Source organism: Lolium perenne, chromosome 6 (assembly GCF_019359855.2).
Source record: "Lolium perenne isolate Kyuss_39 chromosome 6, Kyuss_2.0, whole genome shotgun sequence".
NCBI classification, from domain to species: Eukaryota; Viridiplantae; Streptophyta; class Magnoliopsida; order Poales; family Poaceae; genus Lolium; species Lolium perenne.
Genome location: NC_067249.2, coordinates 50,427,823 through 50,454,022, shown reverse-complemented (window position 1 = coordinate 50,454,022; position 26,200 = coordinate 50,427,823). Strand labels below are relative to the sequence as shown.

At 44.1% G+C, this 26,200-nt stretch overlaps 2 protein-coding genes and 2 long non-coding RNA genes across 5 annotated transcripts; 2 read left to right on the top strand and 2 right to left on the bottom strand.

The window, feature by feature from the left end:
• The first annotated feature begins 8,368 nt into the window (after positions 1 to 8,368).
• Positions 8,369 to 9,052, top strand: LOC127309648 (uncharacterized). The gene is made up of 3 exons (XR_007857263.1): positions 8,369 to 8,579; positions 8,660 to 8,761; positions 8,930 to 9,052. It is a non-coding gene; the product is annotated as an uncharacterized lncRNA (long non-coding RNA).
• A 1,360-nt stretch (positions 9,053 to 10,412) lies between these two features.
• LOC127307953 (uncharacterized) lies at positions 10,413 to 12,067 on the bottom strand. The gene is made up of 3 exons (XR_007856077.1): positions 11,516 to 12,067; positions 11,383 to 11,438; positions 10,413 to 10,693 (listed from the first exon to the last, which is right to left on the bottom strand). It is a non-coding gene; the product is annotated as an uncharacterized lncRNA (long non-coding RNA).
• Positions 12,068 to 15,471: 3,404 nt separating this feature from the next.
• Positions 15,472 to 22,221, top strand: LOC127307951 (uncharacterized). The gene is made up of 4 exons (XM_051338712.2): positions 15,472 to 15,691; positions 15,761 to 15,853; positions 21,137 to 21,312; positions 21,796 to 22,221. The coding sequence occupies exons 1-4, from the start codon at positions 15,550 to 15,552 to the stop codon at positions 21,859 to 21,861; spliced, it is 477 nt and encodes a 158-aa protein (XP_051194672.1). The 5' UTR covers positions 15,472 to 15,549; the 3' UTR covers positions 21,862 to 22,221.
• Positions 22,222 to 22,621: 400 nt separating this feature from the next.
• LOC127307950 (porphobilinogen deaminase, chloroplastic) lies at positions 22,622 to 25,795 on the bottom strand. Of its 2 annotated transcripts, none has more exons than XM_051338711.2 (5): positions 25,480 to 25,795; positions 24,415 to 24,820; positions 23,830 to 24,033; positions 23,132 to 23,309; positions 22,622 to 23,039 (listed from the first exon to the last, which is right to left on the bottom strand). In XM_051338711.2, the coding sequence occupies exons 1-5, from the start codon at positions 25,635 to 25,637 to the stop codon at positions 22,921 to 22,923; spliced, it is 1,065 nt and encodes a 354-aa protein (XP_051194671.1). In that variant the 5' UTR covers positions 25,638 to 25,795; the 3' UTR covers positions 22,622 to 22,920. The 2 variants fall into 2 exon arrangements, with proteins under 2 accessions (XP_051194671.1, XP_071677783.1); XM_071821682.1 differs by having other exon boundaries at positions 24,415 to 24,825; positions 25,480 to 25,794.
• Positions 25,796 to 26,200: the final 405 nt, after the last annotated feature.

Genomic DNA, 26,200 nt, shown 5'->3' with positions numbered 1-26,200 from the left:
TCGTTGAATTTTCGCGGCCAGATCGGGCCGCGCCTTCCTTAGCGTGTGCAGGTATAACCTTTCGGCTTCCTCCAAACCGCGCAGTCGCTGAACCCTACGCTTTTGGGAACGGCTGAGTCCATCAGGGCACCACCTTGGCCGGTGGTACTTGTCCTCTTCTTCTTCATAGTCATCTTCCAACTCCTCGAGGTCTTCTTCCCGAGAGGACTCAGTTGGCTTGTTCCTAGATGGGAGAGGCCCAAGACGTTTGAACACTGACACGTCTGTTGCACCCTTCTTCTTCTGTATACATTCTGGGCAGTTGCCGATTGTAGGCAATCGGCTCATTCCTGAATCCCAGCAGTGTTTGAAGAAAGGGCAGTCCCAGTGCTTGTCCATGTCGTCCTGTTCTCTCGACTTCTCCTTGGCGTAGCGCTCATATCCCTCCTCGTCGCGATCATGCCGACGATGTCTCCTGGCGTTCCTGCTAGCTAGACGATCCCTTTCATCATCGATATTGTACTGCCGGCGCTGGTCATACTGACTCACGTATTTATTGAGGAGATGATCAGAGAGAGGTCGTTGATATCATACATTCTTCACTTCTCCCTCTGTGATGTAGCGCTTGCCATCGTGTCGGAGCCGATCGCGTGGAGCGGCTTCCTCTTTGTCCTTGCTACGAGAGCGGCTGCCCTCGCCTTTGTCCTTTCCAGAGTGGTGCCCAGGCTCGACCATGTTGATGCTTAACGAAAAACCTGGCTGGCACCCCTCGGGGTAAGCGTACTCCACCGTGTTAACGGCGGGGAAGGGGTGTGTGTCGACTTTCATGGCGTACTGGTTGAAGATTAGACACCCTTGCTCTATCGCCATTTGGATCTGCTGACGCCACACCCTGCAGTCGTTAGTGTTATGGCTGAACGTGTTATGCCATTTGCAATATGGCTTTCCATTCAGCTCCTGTGCTGTGGGGAGTTTGAGACCGTCGGGTAACTTCAGCTGCTTTTCCTTGAGTAAGAGATCAAAAATTTGCTCGGCTTTGGTCACGTCGAAGTCAAACCCTCTAGGAGGACCTTGTGGCTTCACCCATTTGCAGGACACGGGGGTTGCCCCCCGAGTCCATTCAGCTACTGCTACCTCTTGATCTCCCGCGGACCCTTCATCTTCATCTGCTTCAACCAAGACTACCGCATGCTTGAATTTGTCCTGGTACAAGTCTGGGTGGCGCTGTTCATACAACGACAGTTTCTGAACCATGTGCGCCAGTGAAGGGTAGTCTGCTTGGGAGGCCATATCCTTGATTGGTGATGCAAGGCCCACCACTGCCAACTCGACTGCTTCTTTTTCAGTCACACGAGCCGAATAACATCGGTTCCTAACAGTTCTGAAGCGCTGGATGTATTCTGCCACAGTTTCTCCACGCTTCTGACGTACTTGTGCTAGATCGGCAATGCCAGACTCGGAAGCCTCTGAGTGATACTGCATGTGGAACTGTTCTTCCAACTGCTTCCAAGTCCGGATCGAGTCTGGTGGCAACGAGGTGTACCACCCGAAAGCCGATCCTGTGAGGGATTGTGTGAAGAACCTCACGCGTAGTGGATCTGCAGCTGAGATCGTGCCCAGCTGCGCCAAATATCGGCTTACATGCTCGATTGAGCTGGAGCCATCTGCCCCACTAAACTTGGAGAATTCAGGGAGCCGATATTTGGGTGGTAGTGGGATCAAATCGTAGTCGTTGGGATACGGCTTGGAATAGCCGATTGCCCTCCTTTTCGGCACCATGCCGAACTGGTCTCTTAAGATCGTGCTGATCTGATCCGCCGTGCTAGCTGCAGGAGTTGAACTCTGAAGATTTGCTGGGGTGGCGTACTTAGCTAGCCACGCTTGCTTCTCGAGATCTGAGCTAGCCACAGGAGTTGAGCTCTGGAGGTTCGTCGGAGCGGCATACTTAGCCAGCCACGTCTGCTTCTCAAGATCTGATCCAGAAACTCCTCCTGCTGTTCCAGAAGTCCTCACATTGCGATCTGGTTCATGAGTGCCCAGTTACTACTGTCTGGCACGTATGTGCACGTGTATCCGTGAGGGATCTCCTTGGGTGCCTCGTACAAGAACTGGTAATCACTAGGATCGCCCCCGATCTTGTAGACAACGAATGCCGGTGTATTCGGCACCTCTGGTGCTGCCAGCGCGAACGGCAGCGGTGGTCGGCTCTGGAGTGGTAGCTCCCCTTGATGAGTTCCTAGAGCTGGTCCTGACGGAGAGTACCGATGATTCAAGATTTCATGGAGCACTCGAAGAGCGACCCGCTCCAAAGTGTTCACCAGGCTCTCAGAGTGGCGGTGTAGCGAATGAGCTACCATGAAATTGATCTCCTGACGCAAGGACGTGGTGCGTTCTTCCGAAGGGGTGGACAGGTCCACTCCATCGAGCGCGCCTTCAGGTGAGAACCCTCTCCACTGATGCCGTGTGAGCGGGTCCTGTGGAAAGAGCCGATGAGGTCAGCCTCGAGGAGAGCTTTGACATCGTCATACTTCTTCTTGAGCTCCTCTGGCAGATCCTCGTACGTGACTGGAGTACCTTCCGCCATCTCAGATGTAGATGGCGATGCAGTTGATGTCGAAGACTGTCCCACCGGGCGTGCCAGAATGTGTTGGCGTCCGAAACCCACCGGCGAGCAACGGCTGGCAACACGAAGAGCCGGGAACAACTCAGAGCTGCGGCTGGCCCTGGTCCCTCGCGCGACGGCCCGCAAAGACTTTGCACACACGTCCGATGCTGGTGCAAGGGCGTGCCACCTGACCTATACCTGGTCAGGAAGGTGATGGATTTGCTTCGCTTAGGTTTCCTGCATGGCATACACGTAAACATTAAATACGAGCCTTGATCGGCTCTCAGGTTTTCCCGTGAGTCGGCTCAAGGAGCCGATCCACCCATGATTCGTAAAGGGTTTACGATAGCATGGTGGTCCTGCTTGATCAACATAAAGCTAAAACGATCTACAATGATTTAGGGTTTTCACCGCATAATCGGAACATCCTACTCGTGATTGAGCCTAGCAGCCACGCACGGTATCAATAAACCAACCCTATATAAGGCCTAAAAACCAACATGAAGTTGATCCCCGGAACATCTTATCTAGGGTTAGCAAACTGCACCCTACGTGCCACCGGATCCTTCAACCCGTTTGCAAGGCCTAACTATGCAGATATTAAACTAATCCTTGAAGAACAAGGAACAATCATAACGGATCGGATCTACTAAATAATGATCAAGCAAGGTGCCGCCCTTACACCTAAGAAAGGTGTAAGGACGGCTAGACGTCTAAGGGTTGCATGAACGAAAGCATGTAGCAAGGTAAAACGATGCTAACCCTAACACATCTATATATGATAACTACGTTGCTCGCCATCAAAAAGGCTTCAGCACGAGCAACGCATGAACAACGAATAAACGTATACTGCCTAGATCGCAAGATGCGATCTAGGCAGCATGATGCTTACCCGGAAGAAACCCTCAAAACAAGGGGTCGGCGATGCGCCAAGATTGATTTGTGATGAACGTGATTGTTGTTTCTCTCGATAACCCTAGATACATATTTATAGTCCGTAGACTTTCTAACGTGGGAATAATCCCAACCGTGCACGAGTCAAGTTTTATCTAACCGACACGTATCCTACTATATTTACAGATACAAGGGCAAACTAGCCCAAACTTCGTGTACAAGACCGGTTCACGTATTCTTCCATGTGTATTTCTTCAAGCCCAATCCTGATCGCGGCCCACCTCTGACTCGGTCAAAATCTGGTGATAACAGATGTGTGCATTTGTATACAAATGCATATTTTAAATATGCACACATCTAGGGGGATCTTCGTCTATACTTGCAAACCAAATAACTTATCATAATATTCTATGAATTATTGCAAATTCGTGTGTTGTCATCAAACACCAAAAAGGGGGAGATTGTAAGAGCAAGATCCATATCCCGTGTTTTGTGTGTTTGATTACAACACTCGAACAATTCTAACCGTGCACAAAGTTTGTCATTGATAGGTTTGCAAGATGCACGGTACCCTCGCTGAGCACATTGTGATCAGAAGACCGAAGCGTAGTACTTAGGGTTTCTGGTTTTGTGTGTGTGTCGTGAGGTAACATGCTAGGAGAGGAAGAGAGGAAAAGCTGTTTTAGCCATAGCGGTACTACCGGTACCAGGGGCGGTAGTACCGCTACCCCTGCTGGTACCGCCTGTGATACCGCTCTGAGGTTTGCACGTAGCAGTGTCCCACAGAACACGTTGCGGTACCTTCACGGTACCATGAGCGGTAGTACCGCTCTGAAGCGGTAGTACCACCCACGGTACCGCGCTAAGTACCGTAACGCGTTACGGTAGTGCCGCTCTGGTACCGCTCGGGTACCGCTTGGGATCCAGTAAGGTCTGGACCCTATTGCGGTACCTCAAGCGGTACCGCAAGTGGTAGTACCGCAATGTGTCCACGTGGACAAGTTCAGTGGGGGATTCGAACTCAGAGCGGTAGTACCGCTTCCAGAAGCGGTAGTACCGCTTAGGCAAAAATGGCTGGTAACGGTTGGATTTGGAGGGACCTATATAAAGGCCCCTTCTTCTCCAGCCATCCTCAGCTCTTCTCTCTCTCTCTCCTCCATTGTTGCTGAGCTCAAAATTGAGGGGATCTCCTCATCCACCCAACCAATCTTGCTCATACTTTGTGAGGTGGTGGAGGAGACCCCGATCTATCATTCTACCAAGAGAAAGTTCACCAATTCGTGGTAGTCCTTAGTGGATCTTGTTGTTAGGGTTCCTTGGTGGAAGAGCTTCTTGGTGGAGCACTGGAAGAGCTTCTTGGTGGAGCACTGGTAGAGCTTCTTGGTGGAGCACTGGAAGAGCTTCTTGGTGGAGTATTGGAAGGGTTCCTTTGGTGGAGCATTGGAGATGGGTTCCTATGGTGGAGCATTGGAGATGTGCAGCTATGGAGTCTAGCTTGGTGATGTACTAGCTCCATAGGGTGTTGGGAGCATCCTTGTGTGTGGAGCTCGCCCCAACCTTGTGAAGGAATCACCGCCTCGACCGGTGCCTTAGTGGAAGAGGGAGAGCACCTCCGTGGAGCTCTCTCGAGGAAGAGGGTGAGGCCTTCCTTCGTAGTGTGGCCGTCTAGTCTCTTGTGTGAGACTAGCACCTCCTCAACGCAGACGTACTTCCTGTTGTGGAAGGAACTGCGGTAAACAAACCTCGCCTCGCCTCCGCGCCCTCCGGTTGTCTCGCTCCTTACTCTTACTATCTTGTTGATTCCTTTACTTGTTGCACATGCTCTAGCATCATTGTAGGAACACCGCTATTGCAAAAGTTATCACCTTTACCTTCCGTTGCGCTAAAATTGAAAAAGGTTAAAACTTGCCGTAGCGCCATTCACCCCCCCTCTTGTTCGCTACGATCCATTCAAGTGGTATCAGGGCGGGGTTTTCTTGCTCGGGCTTTACCGCCTAAGAAATGGCCGAACAAGAGGTGGTTGTGAATGGAGTCCTTCCCGGTGAGCAATCATCTCCATCATCAAGTGCCGATAATACTCCGGCTACTTTGGATGATCTCAAGAAATTGGAGTCATCCATTGTGTCTCAATTGAAGGCTATGATGATGGAGTTGATTACTCCAAAAACAAACCCCATGATAGATTCTAAGAATGGTGTCAACGTTTTCCCACCACAAGTTAACTCTTTTCCTTGTGTTGAGGTTGTTGAGCAATCAACAAGTTCACATCGGGAAAAGGATCTTGAGAATGTTGACACCTCATCTAAAGGGAAGGATGAATCTCCGGTTGCGGGAAAATTAATAGATATTCATGCGGTGTTCTCACCAAGTGATTGTGCCTTAAATTCCCCAATACCCATGCCATGCATTTTGCCTCATGGTTCTCCACCTCTACTACTTGATTATAATCGGTTTGGTGATTGGAAATTCTTAATGCGTTCCCATATGCGCAGTGCTTCTACCGAGTTGTGGCGTATCATTGAAGAAGGCTATTCACCACGAGATCGTATGAACTTGACAAGAAGAGAAGTGGTGGACAACCAACTCAACACCATCGCCATCAACATGATCCACTTGGCCGTTACTCCCAAGGATCGTGCTCATATCCGCTCGCTCAAGACCGCCAAGGAAGCTTGGGACAAACTTGACATGCTCTTCCTCGAACATATGAACATCCAAAGCTCTTGCTTAAATGAAGTGAACAACATGGCCATGACGAAGCCAATGGCCATATCTAAGAAGAATGCGGAAGACCATGTTGCTCACCCACACTCTACCTGTAAGCTTGAGTTTGCATTGTATCGTGAACACATGGCCCCTATCACCAAGAGTTTTTGGGAGGGAATCAAGAGACAAAGCTCAAGATCTTTTTGCTACAATTCTGGTGACAAAAAACATCTTGTTGCGGAATGTATCTATGAGAGAAGAGATGAACATGATGGAAAGCTCCTTCGCAAGAGCGGGTGTAGACCTCTTCCCAAAGGGCTCCCCAAGCTATTCCCCAACAAGGAGGTCTCCAAGATTTCCACCATCGAGGAGCCTAGAACTAATATGCTTGAAGATGAAGATCATATGGTAGAAAATGAAGGGCTCGAGAAGAAGAAGGAATTGGAGCTTATCTCTCTCACCCAAGCTTATGAGGAAGAAGTGTGCATGCGTATGACTCTTGAGACTAGTGCTCTTATTCTTGAAGACTACAACAACTCTCTCATCTCCCAACTCAAGGATCGAGATTATGCTCTTGGTTGGTTGGACAAGCTCAAGACAAAGAAGGATTATCTCGAAGAAGATCATGAATGGTCAATTGAGGATGTTGCAACCTTTGTCAAGAAGAAAGAAGATGAAGGTACTAATTCATGTTGTGACAAGCTCCTTGACAAAGTATGCTTCTTGAGAAAACACAATGCAAAGTTCTTGGATGTCATCTCAACTCAAGAGGAGGCCTTAGATGAATACTATCGCTTGAGCAAAGAGAAGGTGCAATGTTGTGATCATGAAGAAGAGATTTGTCCCTCGACTCCCCCTTACATTACGAATCCCTCGTATATAAGGGGGAGTCGAGGGACAAAGAAAGCATCGAATCATTGTCTCACAAACCCTAATTTTCATATCGTCGAGTACTTTTCGGCTGAAACCTTCGAGATCTACTTGCCCTCTACTTCTAACTAAACCCTAGTCTACAACCCGTAGGCATTGATAAGTTAATCCCTTGTCACCAAGCTCCTCATCACCGACAAGAAGAGTGAGGTGAAGCTTGCCAAGGTGCAAGCAAGGAGGGAAGATGCCAAGTTGAAGGCCGAGCTTGACATGAAGATGATCGCAGCCAAAGAAGCCAAGGCCATGAAGGAGCTCTTGGCCGAGGAGAGGAAATCATGATGATGCGCACCGACGGCATGGACGAGGATCAGCTGGCGTGGTGGAACGAGACCAAGGCGGACATCATTGCGAGGAAGAAGGCTGCGCGTCAAGCTCGTGCTCAAGGTGAGTCTCCGGCGAGCGGTGGCGCCAGTGGCGATGGATTCGTTGATGGTTGATCACATTTGGGAACTTCCGTGGCTTGAACATTGCCTATGATCGCGTTGTGATGTTAAAACTATGAATTATGCATCACATATTTTGGATGTGCTATGTTTGATGTGAAATTGTTGTGCAAATTGCTGTCTAAAACCCTGTTTTGAGGAGCCGGAAACTCGGACGAGCTAGCAGAACCCGTATCCCCACCCCGTAAAACAGGATATCCTGTTTTACGGGGTGGGGATACGGGTTCTGCTAGCTCGTCCGAGTTTTCGGCCGGTGAAAACCGGATACAGGGCCCTCTACTCGCGTTTTACGGGGCGAAAAAATACGGAACATGTTAGACATGCTCTTAGAACAGAGACATATACGTCCCATCAGACATCAGGGTGTATTTTTTTTTAGTTGAGCGCTCCACTGCTGTTCATTTAGTTTTGGATCGAACGGTGAGTTGCACTCCACCGTCTTTTATTTTGTTTCACCAATGGTGGTGGACATCTCGTTGATCTGTTCTTTACCGCGCTTTAGCGCCACGGTAACTCTCATCAATCAGGAAGGTTTTTAATGAGGCGGCTTGCTGGCTATTTTTAATGAGAAAGGTGTTTTAAGTTAAAAAAAAAAACTCTCATTAGCCAGCTCGACATATGTTGTAGCGTTTCTGCTCTACTCTCTTTCCTTTTGAACCCTACAAAGCCACACCAAAATTAGACTCAGATTTCTGCTCTACTCTCTTTCCTTTTGAACCCTACAAAGCCACACCAAAATTAGACTCAGATCCTGACAACGCGGAGGCCGAGATCGAGCAGACCAAAGCTAACTCTTGGAGCCTGGCCGCAGGCGACCTGTGTGGAGCGTCTTCATCCAGTCACTCGCAGTCGGGGGTACCTTCCGGCTCTCGGTGTGCTGCCTGGACGCGCGGCCGGCAATGATCTGCATGAAGTCCGGCGACCTGCCATCGGCACCTCCCGTGAATACTTCAACGAGAGGCATCTACCACCTCCCGTGAATACTTCACCGAGAGGCATCTGCTATGATGTTGTGGTCTCAGGTGATGCAAGTTTTTGATTTGTTCTCTATGCTCGAATAAAACGAGGGACGGAGCAAATAATATTTCTGTCGTACTTCCAGAGATTGCACGTTAAAGGCAGAGGAGAATCTATATGGACGCGCCTCAGGTTCCTTCATGATTTTGATCGTGAGAGAGAAGAAACTGCATTCGGCCGTAACAAGGTATCATGTCTCACATATATGCATTGACCATTTATGCTGCATTTCAAGACAACATATACAAAAGGTTGAGGCCAAGATGCAACATGCTAGAGTATCTTGTGCACGAATCAGTTTACTTTGGAAAAAACAACATTCATTTGATTCTTTTACACTGGTGACTGGTTTCAGAGTTGGATGAATGGGTTGTAATCGTGATGCAACGGAGGACCAAAATCACCAAGAATGTTTAGATATTTAGAGAACGAGGTTGCGCAGTCTCACATTAAAAGAATGCTTAAATTGTGAGTTATTACCTCCCCCATTTCGATGAATAAGGTACAAACTGTGCCCCAAAAATCGAGTTACAAAATCATTATTTTTATATAATTGGTATCATTGGATAGTGAAAAAATACTTTCTAATGATGCTAATTTTATAACAAGAGTGTTTATATATTTAGAATAACTAGTTAAAATGCCCGTGCGTTGCCACGGGAAAACAAAATATGGAGAAAGATGGTTTCATTTTTTGGCGCAAGCATGGTGACTTGAAATTTTTGAATACCCCATACCATATGCCGGCATTTTTATCCCTCTTACTAACCCTGTGAAGACCAACAACCCTCTTACTAACGACCCTCTAAGAACTAATAACACACATGTTCTTTCTGATCCTTTTTACCCAGATATTCCGAATAAGATGTACCCACAAATTATGAGTCTACCAATTCATGTTGGAAGGGAGGATATATGTTAAGAATTAAAACATAGCCTATGGAAACGCGTCTCCCTAAATCATATCGGACGATTTTAGTCAAAATTGCAGTACTAAATGGACAAGCTCCTACTCGGCTTCCGCAATTCTGCTATAGATTTTCCAGGAGAGGCATCAAAATAATTGCATTAATTTCTTTGAAGAAGTGAATGAAGTAAAGATTCAGTCCGTTCATCTTGAAAGACTTGCATAAAAAACCCAGGATCCAGATGTTGACAAAAAATTGCAAAATGTTCCGCAAACAAAGTTTAGAGTCAGCCTAAATACCCATCAGCTACGGATGCAATTGTGTGTCAAGAACTTAAGTAGATTTTACAGTAATCACATTGTATATTACAAAGTGTCTACCAGGTCTGATTACCAAAACTGAAACTGAACAAAAATACTAACAAAGACACACATCCTCATTTGTTAATGCCAACCTCCTAGCATGCACACTCTCCCAAAAAATGATTAAGCATATTTAGTGCAAGGAAACTGAGGCAAGATTGTATAAACTAAGATGAGATGTGTTGAATGGACCCTGCAATTACAATAGATTTTGTTTAAGGCAGCAACAATACTTCAAACACCTACTACTTCCTAGAGCAAAGCAATGTATATGGAATTCAATCTGAAATCTACAGAAGTTTTACTATAAAATGGAATACTATATTTTAGAAGACATCCAAACCGATGTAGATTGAATAAGTAATTTAGGTGATGGAACTATGTGAAAGGGAGGAAGACGACATGGCCACCCATGCCAATTCTTCATTTAAGAAACTAAGCCCATACTTTGCATGTTTTCATTGTACCAACATTCAAAGGAGAAAAGCTAACTAACCAGGCAACCATAAGATACATGAGTATCAACTAAAAAGAGGATCAACTTCTCCTTCTTGCCTTTCTACTTCGCTTGTAATCTTAATCTCCTAGGTCAACTTGACTTGTTTCCTTTATTCTCTTGTGGATCGGGGCACCCATGACCTTCACACTTTGCGCCACCAAGCATAAAGCGTGCACACGGGCGATCCACATGTGCGGATCCACATGTGCGGCAGTGTCGCCACCTATCGGAGGGTAGGCCGTGCATGCGTACCCACTCGTCCCTGGGTTCCTCATCGGTGTGGATTGTCACATGCGTTGGTCTTGTTCAACGTCCAGCTTAGCCTTGTCAAGCCCTTGTGCAAGCGCTACCTGGCATTAATTTTTTTTAAGAGAATGGGAAAATACCATGGATAGCTTCTTAAAAGGGTGACACAAATTTGAAATAACAATCCTATTTATGTTAAATTGCTCGAATATGATATTCCCCGCACATGAAAAAACAAACAAATAAGTCGCTCTGTTTGGAAAAACTCTTATTTGATGTAATCACAACACATGAATACAAACATGCACAATTATACTTAAGTTATATATTGACAAACTTAACTGTGTCTGGTTCGTAGGTCAAATGATGGCACATGGGACGACAAAAGAAATGAAAACTTATTGTTTGCCTGAACCAATGGCACAGAGAAGTAATCATAGCTGGTTTTCTAATACTGAACTAATGGCACAGATAAGTAAAGTTTTTTGTCTGCGTAAATCAGAATCTTCCATCAAAAGAAAAGGAAACATCAAAATCTGAAGTGGGATAATGTAATATTCATGGCCCATAAAGGGCCAAAGACAGTAGATCAAACAACGGTCTAGCCTTATAAATGAATAAGGTCAAATAGGCCGGTAGGCTTACCTACAGCTTTACTGGAACCATTTGAGATGTAGCATGTTATTTTCCAACTCTTGTTGAATTCATTGTGTTCCTTGCAGAATAAATATGAAACTATCTACTCTACATGAATACATAAGAAGGATATTCAAGGAAACTATAAAATGTTTACCTCCGTACATTGGTTTTATTCTTGCCATAGAAGATGGATAGGAAAATGAATCACACCTAGGTAAACAATCAGAATTATTTTGCAGTTACATAAATACAAATGATAATCATATGAAGGTTTTCAGCCAGTAAACCTGCCACTAAAAATGAGAAACAAGCTCCCTTTAGAAACCAGCATCGTCCTTGGCCAGAGCCTCGTGCTCCGCCTCCATTCAAGCTGCCCGGACAACAGGGTGCATGTGTATTTCTCGATGCTGCCACAAATATCGCCATAGATCATGAGGATCCCTAGTTATTTTATGTATAAAGGACCGAAACAAATCCGGAATGTCTAGATGAATGTATCCTATTAAAAGAACCGTAAGCCCTTAATCTTGCAACAAAATAAATCAGTAAATCACTTGTCTTAAGCTGCGCAAAAGCAGTACATATATGAAGAATGTATATCAGACTAAGGGGTAGAGAACTACGAACTCGTATCAACTTAACATTGCAATATACATCATCGATTTAAGGAAGATATATACAACCCAATTTTTGTGCAACATCCAAGGAACAAGAAAATGGATTTAATAATAGCTGCCTTGGCCACAAAATTAAGTTAATTGACCTGATGCTCATATTGTACAGTTGCACAAGCTCTACAACTTGCGACCTAGGCAATGATTCTCAATAATATATAACTGAAAAAAATGATGGCTTAGAGCTGAAGAATTTTTTACTGATCGCAGTGTTGAGCCTTTGGAAACTCGCACCATTACCTCCACTAAGACAACTCTTCTCTCGCGCCCGAAAATTTTAGAAACAAATTTTCTGTTCTTCAAACCCAAAATATAAAAAGGAACAAAATGCAACAATGTTTCTATAACCTGTAGACACATCCAGTGAAAAGAATTACATTCTAAAATTATCTAACTATGCTTTCCTACAACCAAACTCCACAAGATAGTATCTTAGGAAATTAGCATGAGTATCTAGGTTTTTGCCTCACAAATACGACTGATTGAGTTGAATAGTATTCACCATTGAATCATCATATAGCTATACGCCAAAGCAAAAGCTGCTCTTTGACAAATTATATAAACCAAGTCAATGGATTCAGTAGAAAGAAAGATACCTCAATACTGATAGTTGGAACATGGTAATAACGCCCTAGAATGCAGTATAAAATAATTACTGAATAGCTCGACATCTTTGAACACCTTCTCAATATCAATGTCAGGCGCGTAGACCATGACATGTCAGTGAATTTCTCAAGAGCTGGCTTGTTGTACAAAGAAAGCTATACGCCAGATTGAGTTGCATAGTATTCACCATTAAATCATCATATAGCTATACGCCAAAGCAAAAGCTGGTCTTTGACAAATTATCAAAATCAAGTCAATGGATTCAGTAGAAAGAAAGATACCTCAATATTGACAGTTCGAACATGGTAACAACGCCCTAGAAGGGCAGTATAAAATAATTACTGAGCTGGCTTGTTATACATATTTGAAAGACTCGATCCCTAGATGGAAAATATAGGAAAATAATCAAAAACTAAGGATGCCTTGGAACATAGGTGCTCCACAAAATTCTCAAAGAAGCTAGGAGGATACATGAGGACAAACCATTAAGTGGTGGTACTCGCTTGAACAACAGCTCGGGGAAGTCCTTGAGGTAGCCAAACTCCGCGAGCGCGGCGACGTTGCAGGAGAGCGTCTTGGGGTGCTCGGCGTGCATCTAGAGCGAGGCGGAGTAGAAGCCCTCCTTGTCGTACTTGTCGGTGCCGCGGCCGCCGCGGAGGTTGCACATGAGCTTGAGGGTGGTGAGCAGGTCATGGGCCCAGGCGATGGCTAGGAGCTCGCGCACACGCTTGGTCGGCGTGTTGGGGACAACCTGGAAGAAGTCAAGGCAGGTGTTGCCGGAGCCGGAGTACGTGGCGGCACAAGCTTGTAAAGCTTAATTATTTTGAGGTCACAATTATATTACTTCTGAAGCAAAATTGTTGTTCTTCAAAACCAAAATATAAAAAGAAAAAAATGCAACAATGTTTCTGTAGACACATCTAGTGAAAAGAATTACATACTAAAATAGCATAAAATAAAGCCTAAAACCTATACCAGATGCCCATTGATCCCAGGAAATAACCCCACAACAAAAGGATGGTATCATACTTTCCCGTCATTGCAAGCCACAAACCAAAATCATACATCAGCCCATGGAAATTTCAAAATTTGCAACAGCAAGTGGACAACAGTGTGGACATCAGAAAACATTCAGCAGGAGCTAAACTGCAGCTCGGCTACGAAATTCGGAGCTATTCAATGGGCAGCGATTTGAATTGGGTTGCAAAACAATTGAACTACGTCTCGGACCATACAAGCATTCCTCTATTGTACCAGCTGCAGTCAGAAGCTACGAATTAGGAAGCACGGGGAATGGCGGACCTCAAGGATGTACTGGGCGGCGTCGTCCCGGTTGTTGAGGGCGGCCACTGGAGCGCGTGGTAGCCGAGGCCGCCAGGCTCCATGACCGATCGGCCCTCCCGCTCGATGAGGCAGTGCAATTTCTCAAGGTCCCTGGACGCGGCGCCCGTGTACACGTCGTCCTTGAGGGACTCCTCCGCCGCGTCCGCCTGCCCCGTGGCGGCCACTTCGGTGGCGGTGACGACGGTGGCGGCGGTCGTGTCCTCGAGCACCTCGATCTCGAGACCATGGCAGGGGCAGCTCTCCGTGAGCGCCCGCTGCGGCTGGAGTGCGGCCTTCATCTCCGCAGCGGAGGGCGCGTTGAAGGAGGTCGAGGAAGGGGTGCAACACCGGTGCGTTGTCGTCGGCGGTGACAGCCGAAGGGGCGCGCGCCGCGGATCACGGGAAGGTCGAGGAGGAGGTGCTCTGCTGCGGAGGACTCCGTCTGCATCGCCATGGCTGCCGCGGCCCTATGGTTTTTTGACTTGGGGATTTGTTGATTTGGTTTCGGCTCGATGGGATTTGTTCTGATTTTGACAGGTGAGGTGGGAGGGCAAAATGGTCATATAAAAAATATGTAGGACGAAACCTTTTACCGGAGGAAACAGAACACGTTCCTCCTTTTTAGATAGTAGAGATTTTAATCAAAGAAAAGACACGCAAACAAGGACGTCTTATTCATTGAAATGAAGAGAGTATTGTTCCTGCAATGTAATTTAATCTGAATTTAAGTATGGTTAAGAGCTTTAATAAATGTTGTACATGTAGGTTGTCAGTGAAAGCTTCTAAAAATTCATCACTCAAGACACAAGCATTCACTTCTTACATTTCTTCCCCCAGCTTTCAATTATCAAGACTTGGAGAGGAGTTGTTCCATTTTGTCGCCAACATAACTTTATAGATGTAATAAGTAACTATCAAAAAATATATAAAAGATGCTAGATTCCCTCCAACGCTAAGGTTTTTGAATTCTTCTACCTTGATATGTTGGGTTCCTATTTTTATTTTTTTGCGAGAAAGACCATCGATCTATTAATAATCACCAATATCGGTACAAAAAAATACCAAAATGATGCATGGACACTTACTTAGGTGATTTGACTCTTTGATATACATATACTTATGTTTATTTTCTATCTATATATACAAATATTTTGGTGCATGTGAACACTCTTTTATACCAAGGAATTATTCTGGTATACATGAATATTATTTAGGACACATGACAATTTATTTTGACATACATGAGATATTCATTGTTTGCAAAGCACAATATTTTTTCCCATCATCGAGATGACTTCTGAAATAAATAGAAACATTGCATTCCATTTTTTTTTATCTTTTGGTTTCTTCTCTCTCTCTTTTTCTTTAAATGTACTGAAACATTTAGTTTCATATACTGAAACATTTATTTTATATGCATGCACATTTCTTTTTTACTTGCAATGAGTTTTTTTGGCAAAAAATATTTTTTTATTTTTAAAATTAATTTCTATCGCTATTAAAAAGTGGAAATACAATTCTTTATTTATCTCTAGAGGTCTAGTCATGTTTTTTTTTACCGATACAATGTTCGCGAAACAGAACGAGAGAAAATACGAAACGATCAAGCGAAGAACATGGGCCGAGCCCGATAACCGTGCGGCTCTACCGGATTTGCTGAAGGCCCCCTTTGGCGGCTGAGCTGAAACTGAAATCCCCAACCCCAAACAAACCAAACCATGGAGCAAGCCGCCCCTCCCGCCGCCGGCGTCGACCTATCCCCGGCGGCGACCGACCTTGGCCGGGTACACCTCCTTCCCTGCGGGATCAGACACAACAGCGCCGCCGCCGTCTCCGACTACTTCAAGCCGAGGGACACAGGTCCGTGCGCTCGTCCCACCCCCCTTTCTGTCTGTCTCGTTTGGTTGGTGAACTGGTGTGTGCGTGCAGGCGTGGAAGTGGATGGGATCAGGGTGGAGGAGGCCTTCTTCCGCGGGAGGAAGCTGCAGGGCGCCACCGTCGCGCTCCCCGATGGCTACCGAGGTGAGCTCCGGCGACATGTGATGGTGTCATGACATCTAAACCTGTCATTGTTCGGTGGATACGGTGACGTTATCTTCGATTTCTTTGAGAGAGAAAAGGTCCGTAGACCAGATTATGATTTCCATAGTCTTTGCATCGAAAAACTAAAACTGAAACTGACTGAGCGAACAGATAGGAAATGCAGAAAGCACACGGCCAGCTCAGGTGAGGACACAGCTCACATGTTCATCCCCCGTTCCCCCATCAGTACAGGTCTATAGGAACTAAAACACAATATCCAACCTGAGTCAGACAACACCGCTTCTACCGCGCCGCGTCCTCGGATTCAGATCCTTCAGCTTGTTGTCAATCTTCATCAGTGCCTCCTCGATCTCCAGCAGACGCATAGGCCCGAGCAACGGCTTCCACTGCGGCATCTGCTAAGAAGCTCCGTAAAGTGGATGAAAAGTATTCGATATCGCGATATAATTGAACACATCATTTCTGGTGAGCCAGAGCGACCATGCAATTGCCACAAACCAATCCGGAAGAGTTTAAGGTCATTAAGGAAGCTTTCAGTCCAGGTTTCAGACATGGATGTAACGTGCAACAGGGAAGCAGCAGATGATGTGATCAACATCCTCTGCTACCCCACAACAAACGCATTGTTCAGACCCTAGTTTCTGGCAATGAGTTGCGCAGCTGACTGGATCTGCCCCCTCAAACACATCTGGAGGAAAAAAATTGCTTTTAAAGGATAATTGGATCCACACATCTCCATCATCCTAACATCCTTAACCCCAGAGTTATTCATGAACAAGTAGAGGGATTTAGAAACATTATTCTAGCATCAAGAGACCACACAACGGTGTCCTCTTCAGCCAATAAAGCAATATTATCTAGTACCCCTTACAAGCCATTCCATTCACTCAGCTCCTCAGGGCCAAAAGACATGTTGAAATGAGGTGCGAACCATCCTATCAGACCACCCTGGCTACACCGCCCAATTGTTGTTCACAGCTTGCTCCGCTTACCTTGCGACGTTCCAGGGCTCCATGACATGCCCTGCCTGGAAGCGCATTTGGAAAGCTTGGACGCCCCCCCTGAGTCAAGTTTTTCCACTGGCTTGCCTACCAAAATCGCTGCTGGACGGCGGATTGCTTGGCGAGTAGAGGCTTGCAGCACCATGCTCGATGCCTGCTGTGTGACCAAGAGCCCGAGACTATGCGCCATTTGCTCATTGAGTGCCCTTTCGCTAAGCAGATATGGCATGAGGTCCTGGCCTGGTTGCGCATTCCATGTCAATCTCCTGAGGACGCGGACACGTCAATCTTCACCTGGCTGGACGGCGCAATGCACGCGGCTCCGAAGCCTCTTCGCAAGGGCCTGGGGTCTGCCACGCTGTTTGTGCCATGGATGTTATGGAAGCACAGAAACAATTGCGTTTTCGAACGGGGAAGGCCCTCTGTCGCCGACCTGATGTGCAACATCAAGGACGAAGCTAAGCTGTGGGAACAGGCGGGCGCCACCGGCCTTGGCGTGGTGCTGCCAACAACCTGGGATGTACACTAGGCTTTTTTTTGGTTCCAAATCTATAACCCACCTCCTAGGAGGCTTGTAAACTATTTCCCTCTATCTTTTCAATGAAATGAAACGCAAAGAGTCCTTTGCGTTTTCTCGAAAAAAAAAAGATTGCTGGAAACTAGGACACTAACATGTCCACACATCATTCCAGAACATGATATGTTTGCCATTACCAACACTATAAGCAGACCCCATCCTGAACCAGTGTTTTATCTTATGAAGGCTTTTTCAAAATTGTGACCCTATAGCACCATCAGATTGATAGAAGCCAACATCCCCCATATACTTGCTTCTAAGAATTTGAAAACTAAGATTTTGGGCTGCATTTTCCAGCTTATAGATCTATTTACTCAATAAGCAAATGTTCCTAGTTAAGGTATCAGTGAAACCCAAACAACCAAACTCCTTAGGCCTGCTCAAAGCATCCCACTTCACCATATGATACTTCTTTCCCCCTACCCCTTCCCAAAAGAAACAAGCTCTAGACATATCCATCTTATAGTGTGATATTTTAGAGAAAAGATAGGAACCTGTAGCATACTTAGTTAGGTGTACTTTCTAAACATGAATTGATCAACACTTTTTTTCCACATGAAGAAACATGTGAGTTGAAACCATCATCTTATTTTTATCCAGTTTCTGAGCCACAAAATAAGATCCTTTACTAAAGTCTTATCAAGGCCCACCGAAAGACCTAGGTACTTCAAAAGAAACTCTAGCCTCAGAATTAAAAAGATTGGCAGTCCTAGTTTGCCCACCGAAATCCACTTTTTGTTGTTTATTTTAAACCTGACATAGCTTCATTATAGTAAAGAAGAAACTTAATTATTAAAATGCTATCTTCGTCATTCTCTGCCATCTGCATACGGCAGATGACTGACCTCCCATTTGGTGAGATGCTAGGCCAAACCCCTGATGTGACCTGCAGCTTTGGCAGAGTTTAACATCTCACCCAAAGCATCAATTACCGAGTTAAAGAGGAGAGGAGACAGTGGGTCTCCTTGCCTTAATACTTTGTAGACTTGTAGTTAATGAAGTCTCCCCCATTCTCCTCATTTAAATTGATGCCAACCCTCCCCAGTTTGCAGAACCTGTTTGATCCAAGAGAATCCTTTCCTATTAAATACTTCCACTAAAAACCCACTGGGGTTTGTCATCAGCTTTTTCAAAATCAAGCTTAAGGACAATCCCAGTCTTCTTGAAGCATTTCAGGTCATCAAATATTTCATGGAATACAACTCCATCTGAAGTGTATACCTACCAGGAACTAACGTGGTCTTAGCTAAACTAATATATAAGCCTCCCTAGTCAAGATTTTTAAATTATCTTAAAATTACATGAATGAGATAGATGCTCCTATATTGTTTGATTACATTAGCAATGAGGATTTTGGGCAGTAGGATAATTATTAGATGCTATGGAATCTCCCTCTTGCCTATCCCTATATTATTATTTTTTGAACCTTCTATCCCTATATTTCTAGTCCAGTGGAGCACCCTTTCTGGTAATGGAGCTATGGGAGTCATTGACGGAAAACTCCTACTGGTTTTCACCATAAACTAGGGCTGATAAGATCGGGGCCATCTGCTTAGAAGAAGAGCTGGTGCAGTGCGAAAAAAGTTGTTAGAACACCTCTAAGGGTATACTATTTTTTGGATAGGCCAGCCTTTTGAATAACTCAATAATCCATAAGATCTTGGAAACCATGGGGACTCTTCAAATCATTTCATAAATAAATGACTTCTTTTTCTCTTTCAATTCTTGTGTGGGAACAATAGCTCTGAATTGCTCAATGGAGGACCTTGGCTTATTGGTAGTCAGGTTTTCATCCTGAAACAATGGGAAAAAGATTGGATGTCCATAAAGACCTTTTCGAGAGTATATTTATGAGGGTAAGGTTTCCTTAGCTCGGGCTTCACCTTTTGTCATCCAATATTATAGGAAGATTTGCTAGTATCATAGTTATAAGCCACTTTATATGGAGAAGCAGACCTATACCGAATCGTCTCTCGTGTTTGTCGGGGTTTGTATTGAAGTTAATAGAGCAAAGAAGCTGCATTTGAAGGTTTGGATCGATGTCGAAAATGGAAGCCCTGAGGAAGAATGTGTCGAATACGAATGTAACTTTCCGACCTTTGATAAAAGATACCATCTTCTTGTTCTGGAAAATCTTTTTTCATCTTCCTGTTCGCCTAGAATTGCCTTTACTTTTTTCCTTTTACTATTGATTTTTGTATCATTAAACGAAAGTACTACCTCTATCTATAAATAGATGTCTGAGATTTGTCTAAATCTGGATGTATCTAGACATAGCATCTAGATACATCCAGATTTAGGCAAAACTCAGACATCTATTTATAGACGGAGGGAGTAGTAATGATACAAAAATCAAAAGAATGGGGGAAAATGGAAGACAATTCTAGGCCAATGGGAAAATGAAAAACTCCGATAAAAATGAAAGGACCTTTTATCAAAGGTTGGAAAGTTCCATTCGCATTCGACACATTCTTCCCCAAGGCTTCCATTTCCCACGTCGATCTGAACCTTGAAAGGTGACTTCTTTGCTCTATTAACTTCAATACAGACCTAGGCAAACACGAGTGGATTTAGTATAAGTCCGCTTGTTCATATAAAGTGGTTTAATAGGAAATCTTCCTATAATATTGGATGACCAAAGGTGGAGCCTAGGCCAAGGGAGTCGCAAAAGATCTTTACGGATATCCAATCCTCTTCCTCATTTCTTCCGTATGAAAATCCGACCACCAATAAGCCAAGATCCGCCTTTATGCACTTTGGATCCAAAAGGCATTCATTTATGAAATGATCTCAAGAGCCCATCTCGGTTCGAAGATCTTAGGGAGGTCTTTATTGAGATATTCAAAAGGCAAGCCTCTCTGAATAAATTGTATACCCTTAGAGGGTTTTCTTCCAACTTTTTCCATTCTCCACGAGCTCTTCTTCCGGGTAGATGATCACGATCTTATTAGCCCTAGTTCAAGGTGAAAAGTAATCGAGTTTTCGCTCGATGTGGCCCTCTATTACCAAAAAGGGTGGTCCATTGGACGGGGTTCCTAATATATAAATGTGTCTGCTGTTGAGGGATAGCCAGGATGAATTGATCAAATGCCCCTTTGTCATAAGATTTTTGACGCTAAACTCTGGAATCTGGGTGGGAGACATAAAATTTTGTTCGATTTGTAACAGTATACGTTGAATAACGGAATGATGGGTATAAAGAATTGCACATGATATCTCCCTTGTTGAAATTGTGCTGTCCTATTTACCAGTTGATTCGAGGTATTATGTGTGTGCTACTGCTTGAAGTTAAGCTTTCTCTTGAGATATGAATTATTATACTGTAGCTGATTTTTGACCTGCGTGTGTTATAACTTGTTGAAGGATACCTAATTAGATAGGTGTAATTCTTTCAACGGGTATTTGCTTGTAATGAAAACCTTCGCAAGAAACCTGAAGTTTGCTTTGGTTTACTACAGAAATGTTCATTGAATTCTGACATGGTCTTCTACTCCTTTGTAGTTTTATATCAAACCCGTATGGAAATCTTAGGTGTCTTATTCGTGGCAGAATGCAAAATGGTCTAGGGATACTAGGTGTGCAACTATAACATCGTGTATCTGTACTGTTGTTATGGTATCATATGATGTTGGTGAATCCATGATTTCAGTACAATATCTGTCTTAGTCTGACACTTACCTGTAGGTTATGTATTGGAGAAGAAGAATGGAGAAAAGGATACCCAGGGCATGGATGGGGATGTTAGCAGTTTTGTATCCCGTGCAGAATTCCAGAACATAACTTACTGGAATCATGATACCATGCCATCAGCAGAGGATCCTCTCCCACGGTGCTTTCACTGGTTAACCATTGCGAATGCGGTGAGTACTTTTTTGCCCCCTGATTTAGTTTTCTATTTTAAGTAGATGAGTTGTTATGCTTCCGAACTGTTTACCTTCCATTATATCAAATATTTGGCAGATGAGTTTTGACCATGTTAGTCATAGTAAGGTACATGATACAAAATTGTTGGTGGGGTATAAGATGATTGACTGCCATACAGTGAATTAACTTGTACCCTTTGATTGCTGAGTTGCATATGTTAGTAGTTCCACATTTCAAGTTCTGCTTGTTGATTCAGTCCATTCCTCGAACTGTTCAATGGACACTGCTTTTTGCAAAATAGCATCATTATTTGTATTCTTGGACCTACTCGTGCTGAGCATGATCAGCAAGATGTCTGTTTGTTTTTATTGATCCTCCTGTCATTTGGTTAGGCACGGTAACATGTACTAGTAGGTATCCACTGAAAGATCTTTGGAATTCTACTAGCCTTTTCCTAACTAAAGCTTCTTTTGGTGCAGATGCACAAGCCAGTTACGGCTGAAGACATGGCAAACATGTCCACCATGCAGAATCGGAACAGCTGACCGAAGTCCATTGCATAGTGAACCTGTAATTTAGTTCCAGCAGGTGAATCATCCCACCAACCAATGTAACAAGAAATCTACTACTCCAGTGAACCTGGATATGTTGGTATCGTAACTTTAGTTATTAAGTAACGGTGACTGTCTGTGATCCTGTGCGGGCCAGGCACTCTGCCTCAGATGCCCTGGTGGAGAACGATTGCCCCCCTGTTCTCTTCTTGCAGAGGAAATACTTCATCAAATGTGCTGTTCTAATGTTGTGATTGGGTTCCAGTGTGAACTTCTGAACTATCAAATGTGTAAAGATTACATTGTCTTACTATGATATGGGAATTTCTCATACTACCCTATATTAAGGCTAAACTAATTAGTTCATCCTCAGCGCCTTAGGTACTGTGGAAGTTGGATTTTGTTTCAGTGGAAGGTTGACACGCGTCTCATATCCGTAACTGTCAAGGTGTTCATGTTGCCGTCAAACTCAGAAAGTTGACATAAAATTGATTTATCACGTCACAGAATCTCAAAATCTAAAACCAGCCCATGCATTGCAAAACGAAATGACAAAATTCTTGAGTTTTTAAGGATGCTCTGATCACGAACTTTATCAAACAACAAGATAGACTGTTATGTATAGCTGTTGCAACAAAAATAGATGATTTCACTGACTATTTTTGTATTTTTTCCAAGGTCGATATGATAAGTGTTCAGTAGAACAAAGGTGGCACTTCTTCAAAAACAATTATAATAAAGAAAATACACAACCTTGGCAAACAGAATTTAGAACTGATTATTTCTTGAAACAGGAAAATATCTGCAAAATTACATCAGATTACAATGTTACAACATGACTGCGAGCAGAAGCCTCTTCCAGAATCCGATGAAAATCGAAGGATAACAAACCGCTGAACCGTGTTCTAAGTTCTAACCCGCAGCGCTAAAAAAAAACAGAGATACAAATACAAATTTGAATGATACAGCTCCATGTGGTACAACTTCTATCATAACTATGAGAAAAAGGATAAAAAAAAAATATAATCAACACTATCTGGGCGTGGTGGATTTTTATTGCAAGCCATCAAAGAAACCAGGTCCAGCCTTTGCTTTCAGTTCGTGGCCAGCATCTTGGCCTATCGCAACCATGTCATCGAAGGAATATGTTCCACTTCTTGATGTCTCATATACTGTAAGCGAAATCACACATAGACGAAAAAATTATTCTCTGAAGAAGTTCAGCTAGTTCATATCACATACTCTGAATTGAAGAAAATGATACCTATAGATCCATCTGGTGAAGCCAGTAGCCCACGGAATGAACAATTCCCATCACTATCACGATAAGCATATGCCGCAATTGGAGTTCGGCAGTTACCATCAAGAACAGACAAGAACTCTCTTTCACATGCAACAGCTAATCTGGTATCTTCATGATTCAAAGAAGATAGATACTCCATCTACAAAATAAAAATGGAAAGAGAGGGAGATATTAGCACCTTGAGCTAGGTGTAAATAAAAGAAACTCAGGCAATCAGCTGGTGTGTTCTGCACAGCTCTAGGGCGTTTATGCACAAGGAAAGTATACTGTTCTAAATGTATGCTCGAGTAGTTTATAATAAAAGAAACATCTTTCAAAAAATCTGAAATTCAATATGATCGGGAAAAAAACAACTGTAAAAGGATTGTAGGCATGCTAGGCCAAAGGGAATAAGTATGTGAGACTAGTTGGTTGACAATGCAGACTTGGATGCATCTATATCTGGGTGTTAAAGAACATCTTATGGTACAATGGCCAACAAGGACCACAAAACAGACACTTGAATTTATCATTTTAGCAGAGACGCATGCAAAATTGAAGAACTAAAACATACTGGAGTAATGCAGCTGGCACCTGATTTGCATATGGCATTACCACATTAAACATGCATCACCTATGATTTTTAATCTACTAGCAGATTCAGATATTAGATGACCTACCATTTTGTCATCACTGCTCCTGCAAGCTATTCCAATAGCACCTTGAGCAACTGCTGGGAGCATTTCATCTACTGATAATACAGATGTTGCAGTTTCCGCCATGTTTAATCGTTTCAGTCCAGCCAGTGCCAACAATGTAGCGTGTACATCTCCTTCCTTAAGTTTCCTTAACCTTGTCTGAACATTTCCTCTGAAGTTAACAACCTGAAAAGTAATCACTACTGTTAAGCCCTACATTAACTGAGAAGAATCACTCGAAGAAAAATTCTTCTAAAATAATTAAAACAGTACATATTACTAAAGTATAAGGCCGAGTTGTCTGGGATTAGACAGATTCTAATTAAGAAGAACAAAATTGCAAAAATACTGAATGGCACATAAGGGACATGGAACAATAAACCGTCAAAATATCAATCTACACTATGTGTGCTTATACAAGTTCTTAGGCAGCTTTATATATGGAAAAATGAGTTCAACAGTGATGGGGTAGCAGTGAATATTTTTAGCATAAAAAACAACAAGGAACAAAACATAAGGGAAAAAAAATGCGTTACACTAATGCAGTCATCGCACGCCCAGACTTACTTTTAGTGATGGATATTTGTAGAGAATCTGAGATTGCCTCCGCAGGGAAGCACTTCCGACAACACTACCAGCAGGAAGATCCGCAAGAGTTTTTGCAGTCAAGCATATGAACGCATCCCTCACATCTTCCCGTGGGAGGTTACAGGGCAATATCGTGCCTTCCGGTAGATATGTTGGGACATCCTTCATCGAGTGAACCGCAATGTCAATCCGTCCCTGCAAGAGCGCGTCGTCTATCTCCTTGGTGAATAAACCCTTGCCTCCAATATCGGCCAGGGGCTTGTCCAGGATCATGTCCCCCGTGGTCTTTATGATGATAATCTCAACAGCACCATCCTCGGCTAACTCGGTGTGTGCAGCCTTCAGCTTCTCACGGGTTTCATGAGCTTGTGCAAGAGCAAGAGGACTGTCCTACATAGTCAACAGTTTGAATTATAGACTTGCATGTGTAAGCAATATGCTCTAGTACAGAACAAAGCAATGAAAGCACATCTGGCTGAACATTGAAAAAGACACCTAGAATTCGACAGAACCGTGGGTTTCTGCTTCCGGTTTTATTTTTCCAACTGTAAATCAAAGCTGAAACGACCCAAGTTTTCCACAAGATCCAAGCCAAAATCAGAATGCACTAAGCTAAGCAAGCATAAGGTGGCTAGTATCTACACCAATCTTCTATGTTGAGTCCGTTAACTCCAGAATTCCTGAAAATTCTCGCATTGACCCTGAATCTCCACTGTTAACATCTACAGGTGCAATTTTGCTGACGAAAGAAAGCCCATTATTCAGGTCAACGGCACGCAAATCTCAGCTAAAATGCAAATCTCGGTAAGCATTCCCGACAATTCGCATCTGAATTGACCCATATCTGGCACCTACGCAATCGGGTCATCAGTCACAAAAACATCCTAGGAAACAAAACAGGATCTCGCAGGCGCCTCCACCACATTGCGGCCACCAAATCCACCCCAAGACGCGATTCTGCACCAGCTAAGCTGGGAAATTCGCACCCTGAACCAAAAAGAAAGGAACTTTTGCAGTAAAATCGGAGGTTCGAAATTTGATCACCTCCCGCGCGTGCCAATCCGGATGAGGGAGACCTTGGGCCCCGCCTCGGCCTGGACGGCGACGGCGGCGCGCACGACCGCGGGGCACCTCCGGCGCGGGCGCGCGACGCAGGTCGGCGAGCCGAGGAGGGTGTGGTTGGTGCATCTCATCGTCGCCATCCCCGGCGGTCGGGGAAGAGAGGGGAGGGGAGGAGGAGAAAGGGGCTGGGCTGGGCGAGGCGAGGCGGGAGACGCAGGGGAGCAAAGCAGATTTCTGTGCTGATATGGATGAGGGGGAGAGGATAATGTGTATGTCCGGATTGGCCTGCTCTGCCTACTCCTCGAGTGCAGAGAGAGAGAAGAGAGGTTTATTGGATCTTGTAGGTTTCTGCGGCCTTTTCCCGACTCACTCGCCCTTTAGTTTGACCATCAAGAAAGTGTGGTAATTCCATGGAGATGCAGCTCGGATCTATTTAATCTAATTTTGGGTCACTTTTGTTTTCTGATATTTTGTTTGTATCTTTCAGATATGGAATAAGACATTTCTAATATTAGTATAGATATTTAGCTTTCCAATAGGAGATTTATTTTCAAATGTCCACCAAGTGTTAAAGACTTCAAAAGAAAGATCCAACAAAAGTTCAGATGTGACTTCAGTGAAATGTAAATTTTCGATGTCCACTAACTTTTACTTTTTGACCATGAAGAAACTGTGGTAATTTAATTATAGTCCATGCACTAAC